Below are 15,579 nucleotides of genomic sequence, written 5' to 3' on the forward strand. Positions count from 1 at the left end.
AATAAGTAAATTACAGTGCTGCAGTGTATGACACCTCAGCAACATTAAATGGATAAGCTGAGTTTTTAAAGAATCTGGAAAACTTGTAAAAAGTCCAAATGTATTGAGTATTGATGTCACATCAGAATATCTCACTATACTCACTTATTATAATGGTAATTGTCAAAGTTTTTTGATCCAATATCACCTACATTAAAAATAAACTGTACCTCTTTACACACTTTTAAGTTGATATTTAAAATTTTTAATCCTAAGTTTAACAGTTCCAAAGGATGTTATTTATGACATGTTGTAACTATAGGCATTTTAAAAATAAAACTATTAGTGATTTTTTTTGAGACAGGGTCTCGCTCTATCGCCCAGGCTGGAGTGCAGTGGCGTGATCTCGGCTCACTGCAACCTCCACTTCCCGGGTTCAAGAGATTCTCCTGCCTCAGCCTCCTGAGTAGCCAGGTTTATAGGCGCATGCCACCATGCCTGGCTAAATTTTTTTTTTTTGTATTTTTAGTAGAGACGGGGTTTCACCATGTTGGTCAGGCTGGTCTCGAACTCCTGATCTTGTGATTCACCCACCTCGGCCTCCCAAAGTGCTGGGATTACAGGAGTAGGCCACTGCGCCTGGCCAAAACTATTAGTGATTTTACGCCCTCCAATATTGACATAAAAATACATGAACAAGTTCCTTTTTGACACTTGGACATTTCACATTAATTCCTTTTTCCCTTAAAATTATATTTTTATTTATACCTCAGCTTCCAAATTTTATCCAAATGTAATCTTAGGCTTAAAAGTCTTAAAATTGGCCACTCTAAAATATGTATAAATTACATTTTAAAAAAATTTCTTGTAACCATAAGGATATTAACATACTATATACAAAGTTAGTTATAATTACAATGATTCATTGTATATAATTAATCAAAAAAGTTGAATATTATATATTTTGATTACTAAACACGGAAATTCAGTTTTTTGCAAACGCATCTGTTAATGAGAAAGGTGAGGCTATTTTCAACTAGTTCATGTATCAACAAATGAGTATTTATTGCTGGAATCACAGCATCAGAGCCATTTTCTCTCTCTTTTCTTTCTTCTTCCTTTTTGGAGACAGAAGCACTAAGAAATCTCGCTAATACAAATAGATAGTTGGGAACAAAAGGGGTTTTGTGATAGCTTTGCCCCTCTATTCTTCAAACACTCTTCAAAGTTACAGACCAATATTCATATATTGATCTCACAAAAAAAATTTAAAAAAAAATTTTAAATTACCTGTCAGCTAAGAACTCGAGCAGGTCCTCCTTCAATTTTCTAAATGCTGGGAACTGTTAAGACTCCCTGACTTTAAGAAGGATCTGTTCCTCAGTCATCAAATCAAAGTTACTGACTCTCTCAACAGTGACATCAACATACCAGAATTTCCGTTTCATTGGCACCCCAGATATTTTTACATTTTGAGGAGAAAGAAAACGCACCATGGTAGCCAGTGAGAAGTCTTCTTTTCAGAATACAGACTCCCTGCAAGGGCAGACCCATTTCAGGAAAGACTCAGATGGAGGTTGAGAATATCCTTAAAACTAGCTGTACTCAAGAATTAATGAGAAAACCTTTTTTTTTTTATTATTGTACTTTTTAATATAGAGGCACAGTTCCACCATGTTGGCCAGGTTGATCTCAATCTCCTAGGCTCAAGGGACCTGCCCACCTCCGCCTCCCAAAGTGCTGGGATTACAGGTGTGAACCACCACGCTCATCCGGCTGGAAACAGTTTTACTGAAGAGGCAGTGTTACCACTCCATGACTGCTCCAGCAGAGCAGGGCTCCCCCTAGGCAGAGTGTGGCGGAAAACCTTTGTGTGTCTCCCCAGTGCACATGTATCTTGGTTGGAAGAGCGCTGCAGTATATTTAAAAGTAGACATCTATAAAGGAAAACCACGTACGTGTACAGTTTGTGTTCTCGCGTTACCTGCATTGCTCCTTTTGAAAGCGAGTTCTGCCCCGACGGGTCCCAGTGACTTGGGGAATAACTGGTTGTTCCAAGTGTGGGGGTTTATTTCCTTTCCACTGGCCATCAAGGACACGTTCTTGGGATTCACACCTGAGAAGAACAAAGCAGCCGCTTCGAAGGTTAGGGCGGATCATAAACTTAAAGGAAACATGTGTAATACATTCAAACAAAGACTAGAGATACCTTGGACAGGAGAATGGAAATAAATCTACGTGAAACTGTAGCCGATACTTGCTTTCTGATGAAGCCCTTAGCACAACCCCCTGGGATGCTGACAGTGTACTTTATAGGCAGAAGATATTTTCTATACTATAATAACATTTGATGTTTTTGCTAAGGGTCTTGTAAAAAATGAGGTGTCACAAAAATGTTTCTTCAACAACACGACATTTTTTTTTATTTTTTTTGAGACAGGGTCTCTCTCCGTCGCCCAGGCTGGAGTGCCGTGGTGTGATCTCGGCTCACTGCAGCCTCCACCTCCCGGGTTCAAGTCATTCTTGTGTCTCAGCCTCCCGAGTAGCTGGGATTACAAGCGCCCAACAGCAGCATGGTTGGCTAATTTTTGTATTTTTAGCGGAGGGGATTTCACCATGTTGGCCAGGCTGGTCTCAAACTCCTGGCCTCAAGTGATCCGTTCACCTTGGCCTCCCAAAGTGCTGAGATTACAGGTGTGAGCCACCACACCCGACCCAACATGACATTTTCATGTCACTTGTTTTGAGCGTATATTCTTGGCCCGAGCCTTGGTGTAGCAGGGAAAACAGACACATGACTAAGAACTCAGGAAAACCTTTGAAGTTCGGAGATATGAAGCTCCGCCTGTAGCACTTACTTGTATGTGAGACACAGTAAAATGGAAAGTTTATGCCCTGTGCACCGGAAAGAAGGCATTGCAAATGTACTTGGAAAAAGGACAGTTTTAATTACTTATGATTTTCTGAAATCTGTGAAATGTCCATTCAGCCTTGGGCTGTGATACTAGTGGTCAAAGGGAGTTGTTGCAACCTGTTCTTAAGAGACTTGAAAACTTCTTGAGCTTGTTTTCTTTTCACTGATAATTAAATTAGAGTGAACTTGCCCATTCTATGCCTTTAGGTCATTCACAGAGAGTTTTCTTTATCTAGTGCAGAAATAATCACTGGGGACTCCACTGATTTAGGAAGTCAAAACTCTCTCCAGGCAGTTGAGCTTTTGCTTTTTGCAAGCTGAATTCCTTAGAAAGGTTTCATATTTATGAGATATGTAATAATATCCTTATTTTGAAACCATAAATACTGAGCCTCAAAAGTTACCCATTATCAGTTCTCTAAGGAAACACTTCATCAGGCAAGTAATTTCCTTTTCTTTAAAGGATTTAACTTCCCTAATAAAACTACGAATCAAACTATAATAGGCAACTACTGTCTGGGCGCAGTGGCTCATGCCTGTAATCCCAGCACTTTGGGAGGCTGAGGCGGGTGGCTCACGAGGTCAGGAGTTCGAGACCAGCTTGGCCAACATAGTGAAATCCTGTCTCTACTAAAAATACAACAATTAGCTGGGCATGAGGCAGGGGAATCGCTTGAACCTGGGAGGCAAAGGTTGTGGTGAGCCGAGATCGTGCCACTGCACGCTAGCCTGGGCAACAGAGCGAGACTCCATCTCAAAAAAAAAAAAAAAGACAAAAAAAGGCAACTACCTGACCATAAAGATGCACTTGGTAGCAATTACTCATATTAAAAACATCTTTAGGCTGGGCATGGTGGCCCACGCCTGTAATCCCAGCAATTTGGGAAGCCGAGGCAGGTGGATCACCTGAGGTCAGGAGTTTGAGACCAGCCTGGTCAGCATGGCAAGACCCCGCCTCTACTTAAAAGAATACAAAAAAATTTACTGAATGCATAGCTTTGGCGAGGGGTGGGGCTTCGTGTTTTCTGGAAGCATATTCGGCATCTTGATTTTTGCTCCTAAGCATTTCTTGAGCAGAATTCTACTAGTGGTAGAAACAGGAGGTCCAGAAAAGTCCTTGGTGACAGACTGACGACTAAAGAGCTCTGTGATTAGGTTTTTTAGTTCACTGGTGCCCTTTCTTCGGAGAGTCCAAGACACTTGAACCTGTTCTATCTATACTCTAGTTAGCAGCAAACATTTTCTTTGCTCCACTTACCTGGAAGATATCTTGATTGTTTCAAGTAGTACTGTTTAGAGGTTGGAGCAGTTGACAATTCGGAATCAGATTTTAGGGAAATAACCGCAGGAAAGCTCTTGTTTTCCCCTGTCGAGTGGCTGGCGCCTGAGGGTACTGGCTCTGGAAGCCTTGAAAGCCAATGAAAGGTAGCATTACAGCACGAACAGCAGGAGGATCTCGCCCACCCTCTGCACATCTTCCTAAGCCAGTCAATCTGACCTCTCTTAAATGGTTTCCATCAGTCTTTTGGCTAACTGACCACTTCCCCTCTACCCCCGTAGATATCAGGTTGTGCACAGACTCATTTCTGATACCAGACAGTATGTGACAGGAGGCTTTATAACTGAGCAGCAATTTGCTTGTGTATAATATGTTTCTATCTGTCCTGCAACTGCTGCAGTTGGATTCATAACGTGGGAAGCTGGTGTGTGGAGACAGAAATAACAGCCATCTTCACCTGTTGACTAAAATAATTTATAATCAATGAGGTTGTTTGGGGCACGGTTTGAATGGCCTAAAAAACTGAAGTGGGGAAAGAAGTGCTAGAAAAGCTCCCATATACAATTTCCGGTTACCCTAGTGTCAGGCACAGAAAATAGGTATTTGTGGAGACGTGCCTGTGTCTCAGTAGCCAGAACAGACTTGTGCAGTGGCTAAGCACCTAGCTGGCTGTTTGGTGGTGTTAGTATTAAGACTGACTCTCTGCCCGTTGGTCACTGACTCCCACAGTCCTGTTTCTGTGCAGGGACTGAGGACTTTCTGCTTCGAGGCTTAGTTTTGTCTCATGCCCAAGGTCTGTTCCTGAGGCCTCTTTGACCAGGTAGCAGTGCGTGAGGCAGCCATTGCTTTGTTCTGCTGCCCATTCCTCTGTGTGTAATGAGCCCTCCATGACCAACCTCCTCCCCACCACCCTCCGACTGGGCTCCTTCTTTGCTGGGGCCTGAATATACTGCCCAACTTCCATCACTTGTTAACTCCAAGCATCCATGGTTTCCACCTAGAAATTCATGCTACCGTACCCTACTCACCAAGTCGACTCCCTTGGAAATGGACACTCACTTGGATGGCCCTTTGAACTACTGGCCACCTGCTTGGGGGCAGTTCTAGGCACAGGTACGTCTGCTTCATTGGGAACAGTCCCGCCATTTCTGGCATCTTTCCCTTCCCCTGAGCCCACTGCTGTTGTACCACTAACTGAAATTCTACCCAGTCTCAAAACTGCTCACTCTAAAAAGACTTTTCTCTCCTCATCAGAGGGCTCTCTGCCCATAGACAGAACTCCCAGTGCTCCTTGCAGCTGTCACTAGTAGCACTAAATACACACACTTGTCATGTGTTACCGTCCTCTGGAGGTCTTATTTCTGTTGCTATATATTTGATGAGTTGAGGAGAGGCTTAATTCCAACTAGGTATTCAATAAACATCTACTGAATATAAATTCAAGTATAAATGTAAATATAAATATCATGCTTTTTGTTCACTTTTAAGAAGACAACCAGGCTGGGCACAGTGGCTCACGCCTGTAATTCCAGCACTTTGAGAGGCCAAGGCGGGTGGATCACCTGAGGTCAGGAGTTTGAGACCAGCCTGGCCAACATGGTGAAACCCCATCTCTACTAAAAATACAAAAATGAGCTGGGCATGGTGATGGTCACCTGTAATCACCTAGCTACTTGGGAGGCTGAGACAGGAGGATTGCTTGAACCCAGGAGGCAGAGGTTGCAGCGAGCCAAGATCACGCCATTGCACTCAGCCTGGGCAACAAGAGCAAAGCTCCATCTCAATAATAATAACAATAATTTAAAAAATAAGACAACCATTAAATAAAAGGTATACATGTTAGTATCTGGTACTCTGTATTCTTTATGGGGAGGCCCTGGCTGCCTGAGAGACCTAGCAGGGGACGGCAGGGTCTGTTCAATTCACCAATTCACCTCCTATTCACAAATCCACCAAATTCACCTCCTATTCACAAATTCACCAATTCACCTCCTATTCACCAATCCACTAATTCACCAATTCACCTCCTATTCACAAATCCACCAATTCACCAATTCACCTCCTATTCACCAATCCACCAATTCACCAATTCACCTCCTATTCACAAATCCACCAATTCACCAATTCACCTCCTATTCACCAATCCACTAATTCACCAATTCACCTCCTATTCACAAATCCACCAATTCACCTCCTATTCACAAATCCACCAATCCACCAATTCACCTCCTATTCACAAATCCACCAATTCACCAATTCACCTCCTATTCACAAATCCACTAATTCACCAATTCACCTCCTATTCACCAATCCACTAATTCACCAATTCACCTCCTATTCACAAATCCACCAATTCACCAATTCACTTCCTATTCACAAATCCAATTCACCAATTCACCTCCTATTCACAAATCCACCAATTCACCAATTCACCTCCTATTCACAAATCCACCAATTCACCAATTCACCTCCTATTCACAAATTCACCAATTCACCTCCTATTCACCAATCCACTAATTCACCAATTCACCTCCTATTCACCAATCCACTAATTCACCAATTCACCTCCTATTCACAAATCCACCAGTTCACCAATTCACCTCCTATTCACAAATCCACCAGTTCACCAATTCACCTCCTATTCACAAATCCACTAATTCACCAATTCACCTCCTATTCACCAATCCACCAATTCACCAATTCACCTCCTATTCACAAATCCACCAGTTCACCAATTCACCTCCTATTCACAAATCCACCAGTTCACCAATTCACCTCCTATTCACCAATCCACTAATTCACCAATTCACCTCCTATTCACAAATCCACCAATTCACCAATTCACCTCCTATTCACCAATCCACGAATTCACCAATTCACCTCCTATTCACCAATCCACTAATTCACCAATTCACCTCCTATTCACCAATCCAATAATTCACCAATTTACCTCCTATTCACCAATCCACTAATTCACCAATTCACCTCCTATTCACAAATCCACCAGTTCACCAATTCACCTCCTATTCACAAATCCACTAATTCACCAATTCACCTCCTATTCACAAATCCACCAATTCACCAATTCACCTCCTATTCACAAATTCACCAATTCACCTCCTATTCACCAATCCACTAATTCACCAATTCACCTCCTATTCACCAATCCAATAATTCACCAATTTACCTCCTATTCACCAATCCACTAATTCACCAATTCACCTCCTATTCACAAATCCACCAATTCACCAATTCAGCTCCTATTGCTAAAGAAGCAGCGTGGGGTAGAAGAGAGAAAGATCTGGATTTGAATTAATCCTCACCTGATCTTGGGCAAGAAACCCAGCCTATCTGAGTCTCAGCATTCTAGTCTGCAGATATTTTTACTGAAGTATGAAAATTATAAAGTTTAGGCAGGAGCTTAACAGCTGGTAGTATATTAATAGTAATGATGATCATAATAATAACCATATGCCAAGAATTGTACAGGACCATTGAAAGATGCCAAAAAATAAAAATGTAGAAGAAATGGCCGGGCGCGGTAGCTCACGCCTGTAATCCCAGCACTTTGGGAGGCAGAGGTGGGCGGATCAGGAGGTCAGGGGATCAAGACCATCATGGCTAACACAGTGAAGCCCCGTCTCTACTAAAAATACAAAAAAATTAGCCACGCATGGTGGCAGGCACCTGTAGTCCCAGCTACTCGGGAGGCTGAGGCAGGAGAATGGCGTGAACCCGGGAGGCAGAGCTTGCAGTGAGCCGAGATCGCACCACTGCACTCCAGCCTGGGCAACAGAGCGAGACTCCGTCTCAAAAAAAAAAAAACATGTAGAAGAAATACCTACATGAAAAATTCATTGTCATACCACTTTTCTAAAGAATTTCAAGAGAAAAGAGATAATTAATGTTGAAGAAATTTACTAGTTGTATTACAACCTTGATCTTTTTTTGATTTTTTGAGACAGTATCTTGCTCTGTTGCCCAGGCTGGGGTGCAGTGGCTCCACCTTCCAAGCTTAAGCAATCCTCTCACCTCAGCCTCCTGAGTAGCTCAAACTACAGGTGTGGGCTGCTACATCTGGCTAATTTTTGTATTTTTTTTTTTTTTGTAGAGACGGAGTTTTGCCATATTGCCCAGGCTGTTCTCAAACTCCTAAGCTCAATCAACCCACCCACCTCGGCCTCCTAAAGTGCTAGATTTATAGGCCCAAGCCACCATGAACAGCCACAACCTTGATCTTAAATATAGGTTTTGATTCAAACCTCTACTATCCTCAAAAATATATGAGTAAAATGTATGAATAAATTATGAATAATTATAAATAATTATGAATAAAATTTAGCTGAAATCAGAATGACGTGGGTTTTAAAAAATGTTTTCAAGTCGCCAGGCACGGTGGCTCACGCCTGTAATCCCAACACTTTGGGAGGTCAAGGCCAGTGGATCACCTGAGGTCAGGAGTTTGAGACCAGCCTGGCCAACATGGTGAAACACTGTCTCTATTAAAAATATAAAAAATTAGCTGGGCATGGTGGCACATGCCTATAACAATCTGAGCTACTAAGGAGGCTGAGGGAGGAGAACTGCTTGAACCCTGGAGGAGGAGGTTGCAGTGATCACATTACTGCACTCCAGCCTGGGCAATGAAGCGACATTCTGACATCCCGTCTCAAAAAGAGAAAAAAGAAAATAAAATGTTTCAAGTCTCCTATATACTACATCAACGGTCTTCAAACTCTTCTGTTCCTAGACCCCAAAAAATTTTTTTAACTACGTAACTCCCTGCACATCTTTAAATTGACATCTATAATTTTTTATCATAAATTTATTCCTTATTTCTTGTTAACAGCAGTTTTGAAAACACGTGGATTAAACACATGGATTAGGAAAGAGTATCTGTGGAATGTGAAGACCTGGAAATGGATTGCCTAAGAGTTATCCAAGCAAAAAAGAAAAAAAAAAAGAATTATCCAAGCATATGTACTCCTTAGAGACTCCCCGCATGCCAAAGTGAAGACTTCCATATTATAGCATGCCAAATAGCTACAGGATAAGTTTTCCTGACTCATAACACAACTGTTCTTCCCATTCTTCTGTTTCAAAGAGAAAACAGAGCATTTTAGTATATTTGAAAGAATACACATCACTAAGCCCCGGTGCTTCAGTGCTTCCAAATCACCATGCTTTCCAACATGGGCTAAAATACAGTGGCCCCCATCATGTGTGGGGGATATGTTCTAAGACCCCCAGAGGATGCCTGAAACCACAGATAGTACTAAACCTTATTCAGCCCGTCTTTTCCTATACGTATGTGCATACATACCTATGAGGAAATTTAATATGTAAGTTGGGCACAGCAAGAGATTAACATTAATAACTAATACTAAAATAGAACAAGTATAACAATATATTGTAATAAAAGTTATGTGAGTGTGCTCTCAAAAATATCTTTTTTTTTTTTTTTTTTTTTTTTTTTTGAGAGAGTCTCACTCTCACCCAGGCTGGAGTGCAGTGGCACGATCTCGGCTCACCACAACCTCTGCCTCCTGGGTTCAAGTGATTCTCCTGCCTCAGCCTCCTGAGCAGCTGGGATTACAGGCGCCTGTCACCATACCCAGCTAATTTTTGTATTTTTAGTAGAGACGAGGTTTCACCATGTTGGACAGGTTGGTCTTGAACTCTTGAACTCAGGTGATCCACCCACCTCAGCCTCCCAAAGTGCTAGGATTACAGGGGTGAGCCACCACATCCAGCCCAAAATATCTTATTGCACTGTACTGCAGGTAAATGAAACCATGGAAAATGAAACTGCAGGTTAGGGGAACTACTGTACCCGATTTCTATAAGACAAGAACCAACAGAAAGCCAGTTTTCTGATTTGTCCCTTTATTTAGTAACTCTATGCCATATAAGAATTGAAATAACTGAGAGGTGTGACTTTCTTGCCTAAAGTGGAAGAGGACTTGAGTGGGCTTTTCCTCAAATTCATGTATTTTTAGGAAAGAGTACCTATGGAATGTGAAGACCTGGAGATGGATTGCCTAAGAGTTATCCAACCAAAAAAGAAAAGAAAAAAAATTATCCAAGCATGTGTACTCCTTAGAGACTCCCCGCGTGCCAAAGCAAAGACTTCCACACTATACCATGCCAAATAGATACGGGATAAGTTTTCCTGACTCATAACACAACTGTTCTTCCCATTCTTCTGTTTCAAAGAGGAAAAGAAAAAAAAAAAAAAGAAAGAAAGAAAGTATCTTTCCAAAATATTCACCAAAACTTAACCCATCCTAACTTCAAAGTTGAATAATACACTGAGGATGACCTCACTTATAAAAAGAAAAGGAACTGCTAGAGATATTAAACTTCCAGAAAAGACTCAGGAAATGATTGAAAAAAGTTTAGAACAGCAAGCAAGCAGATAATGAAATCTTCACATCATCAGAAGCAGCCGTTAACTTGGCATGTGGTGCTCTGCTTTCTGCAACGAGGCATGTCAATTTCAAAGGGGAATAATGATGGTCATTCACAAGAGCATCGTGAAAATGGAACAAGATCCCCTCTGATATGTTTTGGACATCTGTCCTCTCTAAATCTCATGTTGAAATGTAATCCCCAGTTTTGGAGGTGGGGCCTGGTGGGAGGTGTCTGGATCATGGGAGCAGATCCCTCATGAATGGCTTGGTACCATCCTTGTGGTAATGAGTGAGTTCTCACTCTGAGTTCCCGCGAGACTTGATCGTTTAAAAGAGTCTGCGACCTCCTCCCTCTCTCTCTTGCTCCCTCTCTTGCCCTGTGACAGGCTGGATCCTCTTCCACCTTCCGCCATGATTCTAAGTTTCCAGAAGCCCTCGCCAGAAGCAGATGCTGGCACTATGCTTCCTGTACAACCTGCAGAACCCTGGGCCAACACATTCTTTATAGCAATGCAAAAACGGACTGACACACTCTCTCTACACACCCCCCACGCCCACTCATCTGTTAATACTGAGAATTGTTACTGTGAGAAGATTCTTACCTTTTCAGAGGTATGTGGAAAGATTTGCATTTTGTGGAAGGAACCAACATATTAAGCAAACTTTTTTTCTTTTTTGAAATGGAGTCTCACTTTGTTACCCAGGCTGGATTGCAATGGCGCGATCTTGGCTCACTGCAACATCCGCCTCCCAGGTTCAAGAAATTCTCATGTCTCAGCTTCCCGAGTAGCTGGGATTACAGGTGCACGTCACCATGCCCAGCTAATTTTTGTATTTTTAGTAGAGACGGGGTTTCACCATGTTGGCCAGGCTAGTTTCAAACTCCTGGCCTCAAGTGGTCAACCTGCCTCCGCCTCCCAAAGTGTTGGGATTACAGGCCTGAGCCACTGCGCCCGGCCTATTAAGCAAACTTTTCTTCTCTTAAGGTCTACATGCATTTATATTTAATGAGTAAAATAAAGTGAATGCATGGTAAAAATAGTTTTCTGAGGAATTTGAAATCTTACCGAAATGGAGAATCTTTTTTCCTTTTGTCTTTAAAAACACCCATGCTTGGCTTCTTGGAATGGGAGGCTCCGAAATCATAGTCCTCCAACTCTTCCCAGCTGTCTCCAGACTTGAAGACAGTCTGACCCCAACGCCTCCTACCACTTTTATGACTCAGTGTGCCATTTGGCTTCTGTGGTGGAAAATCAGTCATAATCTTTAATCATGTACTGAATGCCTTTCATGCACAAGCTACTATGTAAGACACTAACAGTCCCCATTCTCAAGGAGCGTTCCATACACTTAAGGGCATAACATATATACACATTTAAAAGCATGAACAAAAATGGGCGGTACATGCCAAAAATATGACAGGTGTTCAGAGGAGAGATCTCTGTGAATAGGTCGGTGGGAGACTTGAATATTTTGGATCTGAGTTGACTCTTCATTGACACGAAGGATCTGGAAACCCGAGACTTGGCTATGTCTCTTTGGGCAAGGGACTTAACTTCTCAAAGCCTTAGTGTCCTCCTTAATTGGGGACAGCCTTAATGAGAAGGACACTAAGGCTGGCATGTGCCAGCATCTTTTACTTTTCCCCCTCCTTGAATATACATGACATCCAAAGACACACCAGTCATCCTGTGGCCACAGGCATGACAGCCACCTGCTCAGGGTGGTGGAGCGGGAAGCCAGCAGCAGCCTGCCTCCTCTGCAAGCTTCATGAGCTCCACCACCCAATTTCTTGTTATGTGAGAAAAACAACCCCTATTGTTTAAGCCACAGTGGTCGAGTTTTTGTCATAAGTCCCTGAATGTAATCCTAACGGAAACAGAGAGGGAAGTATGAGTCTGACTGCCACAGAATGGAGGCATTGTTAACAGAAATAAGGAACAGGAAAGAAGTCCTGGCTTGGAGCACACAATGAATTGGTTTTATACAAATTTACAGAGTGGTTTCGGGGCACATAAACAGAAAAATCCAAAAGGCAACTCAAAACTAGGGAATAGAGCATGGAAAATTTTCAGAAAATACAGCTATGTTGGGTGCAGGGAGATGCTTAAAGAACGGACATGCTATTGCTTGAAGCTGATGGTGTCACAGTGATAGTGATGGATGATATTTGACAAAAAGCAGTATTTGCCAGCTTCTACACTATTATTTTCTCTGCCAGGCAGAACAATCTCCAGAATAAAGAGAATAAAAAAATGTTAAGCTCCAGATGAGTAGGGTTAATAAAAGGTTACCCTGAGCTGAGTTTGAGCTTCCCTTCTGTTGAATTGTATTTTAGGGTGCCTATGCTGAACGCTGCTGAACAATGTCAGTGATATCCAAGAATCCTGTGTGTCTGAGAAGACTGGAAAGTGGCAAATATAATACTCTTAATAAAGTAGAAGATTTATTTTTGCAAACTCCACCTCAGTAAGTTTGGTAGAGGATGAGGGCAAAGGTTCTAAAATCAATTATTAAAGGGGATGTTTGTGAGCACTAAGGAAAAACAGTGATAGCTCATATAGACCACACTTTTTCATGAACGGCAAACAATGAATTCATTCAGTGTAGTGTATGTGAACTTTAGCCCATTGGGTGAAGGCAGCAAAGGCGATCAGCACATAGTTGAAGAACTTGACCAAGAGTACTGATGAATGGATCAATGTCAGTCTACGAGAAGGTTGTAGTGGCCTGCCCAAGATCTCACGGTCATCCTATTCATCATGAAGATTCAGGAGGAAAACAGATAACTAAACAAATACATAGCTGGCAAGAAGCTGGGCAGAATGGGTAAACCGAGAAGAAAAAATAAAGATTCAAAAATAATTAGAAATTGGAGATGTAAAAGGTCTTGCAACTTTTTGAATCCTAGAGATGAAATACACAAGTCAGAGGTACAGAATATGCAATTTAGGAGAAGCATTTATGAAAAAATTGGTATACTTAGAAATTTTAGTTGACACAATACTTAATCCCTGGATTAAGTATTGGAACTTACCTATATAAAAATGTGTGTATGTGTGGCGGGGTGGGGGGCTAGGTTATTCTCTTTAACTTAGAGAATACACACAGGGTCCCTAGCATATGCATGGCACTTAGTAGCTACTCAATAAATAGTAACTTCCTTTCCTTCCCTCACAGTATGAGTCAGCAATTGAGGCATCTTCTAAGCGGTTGTGGGGAGGACTGTAATCATTGGTGGCACGAGTGCACACATGGTTTAGAGTGTTGGAGGTGATTCGTCCTGCTCTATATTCCCTGCCTGCTGTCTGCCTCCAGTTCTGGCAGCCTCATTCTAAGTGGGAAGCAGGATGAGAGGGGACTTAAAGGCATATTCATAATAGGAACTGAGAGTTATCAGTCATTGGTGAATGGCGTTATATGCAGAGCCCTTAAGGGAAATGGAGATGTTTCTCTAGAGAAAAGGGCAGATAATATAAGGGCTATTTTCAAATATCTAAAAGGCTGCCTTTCTAGAAAAGTGATTAGCCTTCATTAAAAGCTAGAAAACCAGATTTTACCCAGTATAAGGAAGAACTTTCTAATATTCAGAATTGTTCCAAAGATAAAGGGGACTCCTTGGGACCCCAGAGGTGGTGTGCAAGTCATGTGGGCAATTATTCAATCCTTCATTCACTGAACAAATATTTACTGAGAATCTACCATGTGGCGGGCACTGGTCAGGGTGCTGAGGCTGTACTGATAATCAGAAAACATTCCTGACCTCACTGAGCTTGCTGCACTCCAGAGGAAGAGACAAATAAACAATAAACCTAAGAAATAAGTAATTAACAGTAGGTTAGAATGTGATTAGTGCTACTGGGGGACGAGGAGGCCTTGCTTATACTGGGTTGGCAGGGCAGGTGGGGACTGGATAAGGAAATAGATACGTGCTGTGTAAGACCAATTTCCATCCCAAAATGCCATAATGCAAACACATTTGGGAGTGTATAGCCCAATGGGACAGCTAAAACACTACAGCAACTGAAGAGCTCCTGGAGTCGAACAAAAGATGGAAGAAAAAGTTTTATACTATGCCTGACACTTCAAAAACCCATTCTGGCTGGGCACGGTGGCTCACGCCTGTAATCCGAGCACTTTGGGAGGCCAAGGAGGGCGGATCACCTGAGGTCGGGAGTTCGAGACCAGCCTGACCAACATGGAGAAACCCTGTCTCTACCAAAAATACAAAATTAGCCAGGTGTGGTGGCACATGCCTGTAATCCCAGCTACTCGGGAGGCTGAGGCAGGAGAATAGCTTGAACCTGGGAGGCAGAGGTTGCTGTGAGCCAAGATCATGCCATTGCACTCCAGCCTGGGCAACAAGAGTGAAACTCCATCTCAAAATAATAATAATTATAATAATAAATAAAAACCCATTCTCTCCATGTTCCTTAGCATTTAAGAACACTGTAAAATGACAGCACTGTTGAAAATTCTTAAGATTTAGGATCAGTACTCTGGAGTACCCGATTCTTTTAAATTATTTCTTTGAATTCTTCTGCATTGAAAGAACTTTAGGCTGGGCTTGGTGGCTCACGCCTGTAATTCCAACACTTTAGGAGGCTGAGACGGATGAATCACCTGAGGTCAGGAGTTCAAGACCAGCCTGGCCAACATGGTCTCCACTAAAAATACAAAAATTAGCCGGGTGTGGTGGTGGGCACCTGTAATCCCAGCTACTCAGGAGGCTGAGGCAAGAGAATTGCTTGAACCCAGGAGGTGGAGACTGCAGTGACCCGAGATCGCACCACTGCACTCTAGCCTGGGCAAATAGAGTGAAACTCTGTCTCAAAAAAAAAAAAAGAAAGAAAGAAAAGAAAAGCCCAGGCGCGGTGGTTCATGCCTGTAATCCCAGAACTTTGGGAGGCCAAGGCGGGTGGATTACTTGCAGTCAGAAATTCAAGACTAGCCTGGGCAACATGGTGAAACCCCATCTCTACTAAAAATATAAA

General features: G+C 42.3%; 1 protein-coding gene across 6 annotated transcripts in view; it reads right to left on the minus strand.

Annotated features, from left to right (window-relative positions):
* The window catches only part of MAK (male germ cell associated kinase), a 67,438-nt gene that overhangs the window by 11,864 nt on the left and 39,995 nt on the right, over positions 1 to 15,579 (minus strand). For all 6 annotated transcript variants that reach the window (XM_050789583.1, XM_050789582.1, XM_050789580.1 and 3 more), the window contains exons 10-12: positions 11,653 to 11,825; positions 4,152 to 4,300; positions 1,964 to 2,095 (exon numbers count right to left, since the gene is read on the minus strand). In XM_050789583.1, the coding sequence (XP_050645540.1) occupies positions 1,964 to 2,095; positions 4,152 to 4,300; positions 11,653 to 11,825 (454 nt within the window). The remainder of the gene's footprint in view (positions 1 to 1,963; positions 2,096 to 4,151; positions 4,301 to 11,652; positions 11,826 to 15,579) is intronic.

Source organism: Macaca thibetana, chromosome 4, assembly GCF_024542745.1.
Source record: "Macaca thibetana thibetana isolate TM-01 chromosome 4, ASM2454274v1, whole genome shotgun sequence".
In the NCBI taxonomy this organism is placed as follows: Eukaryota; Metazoa; Chordata; class Mammalia; order Primates; family Cercopithecidae; genus Macaca; species Macaca thibetana.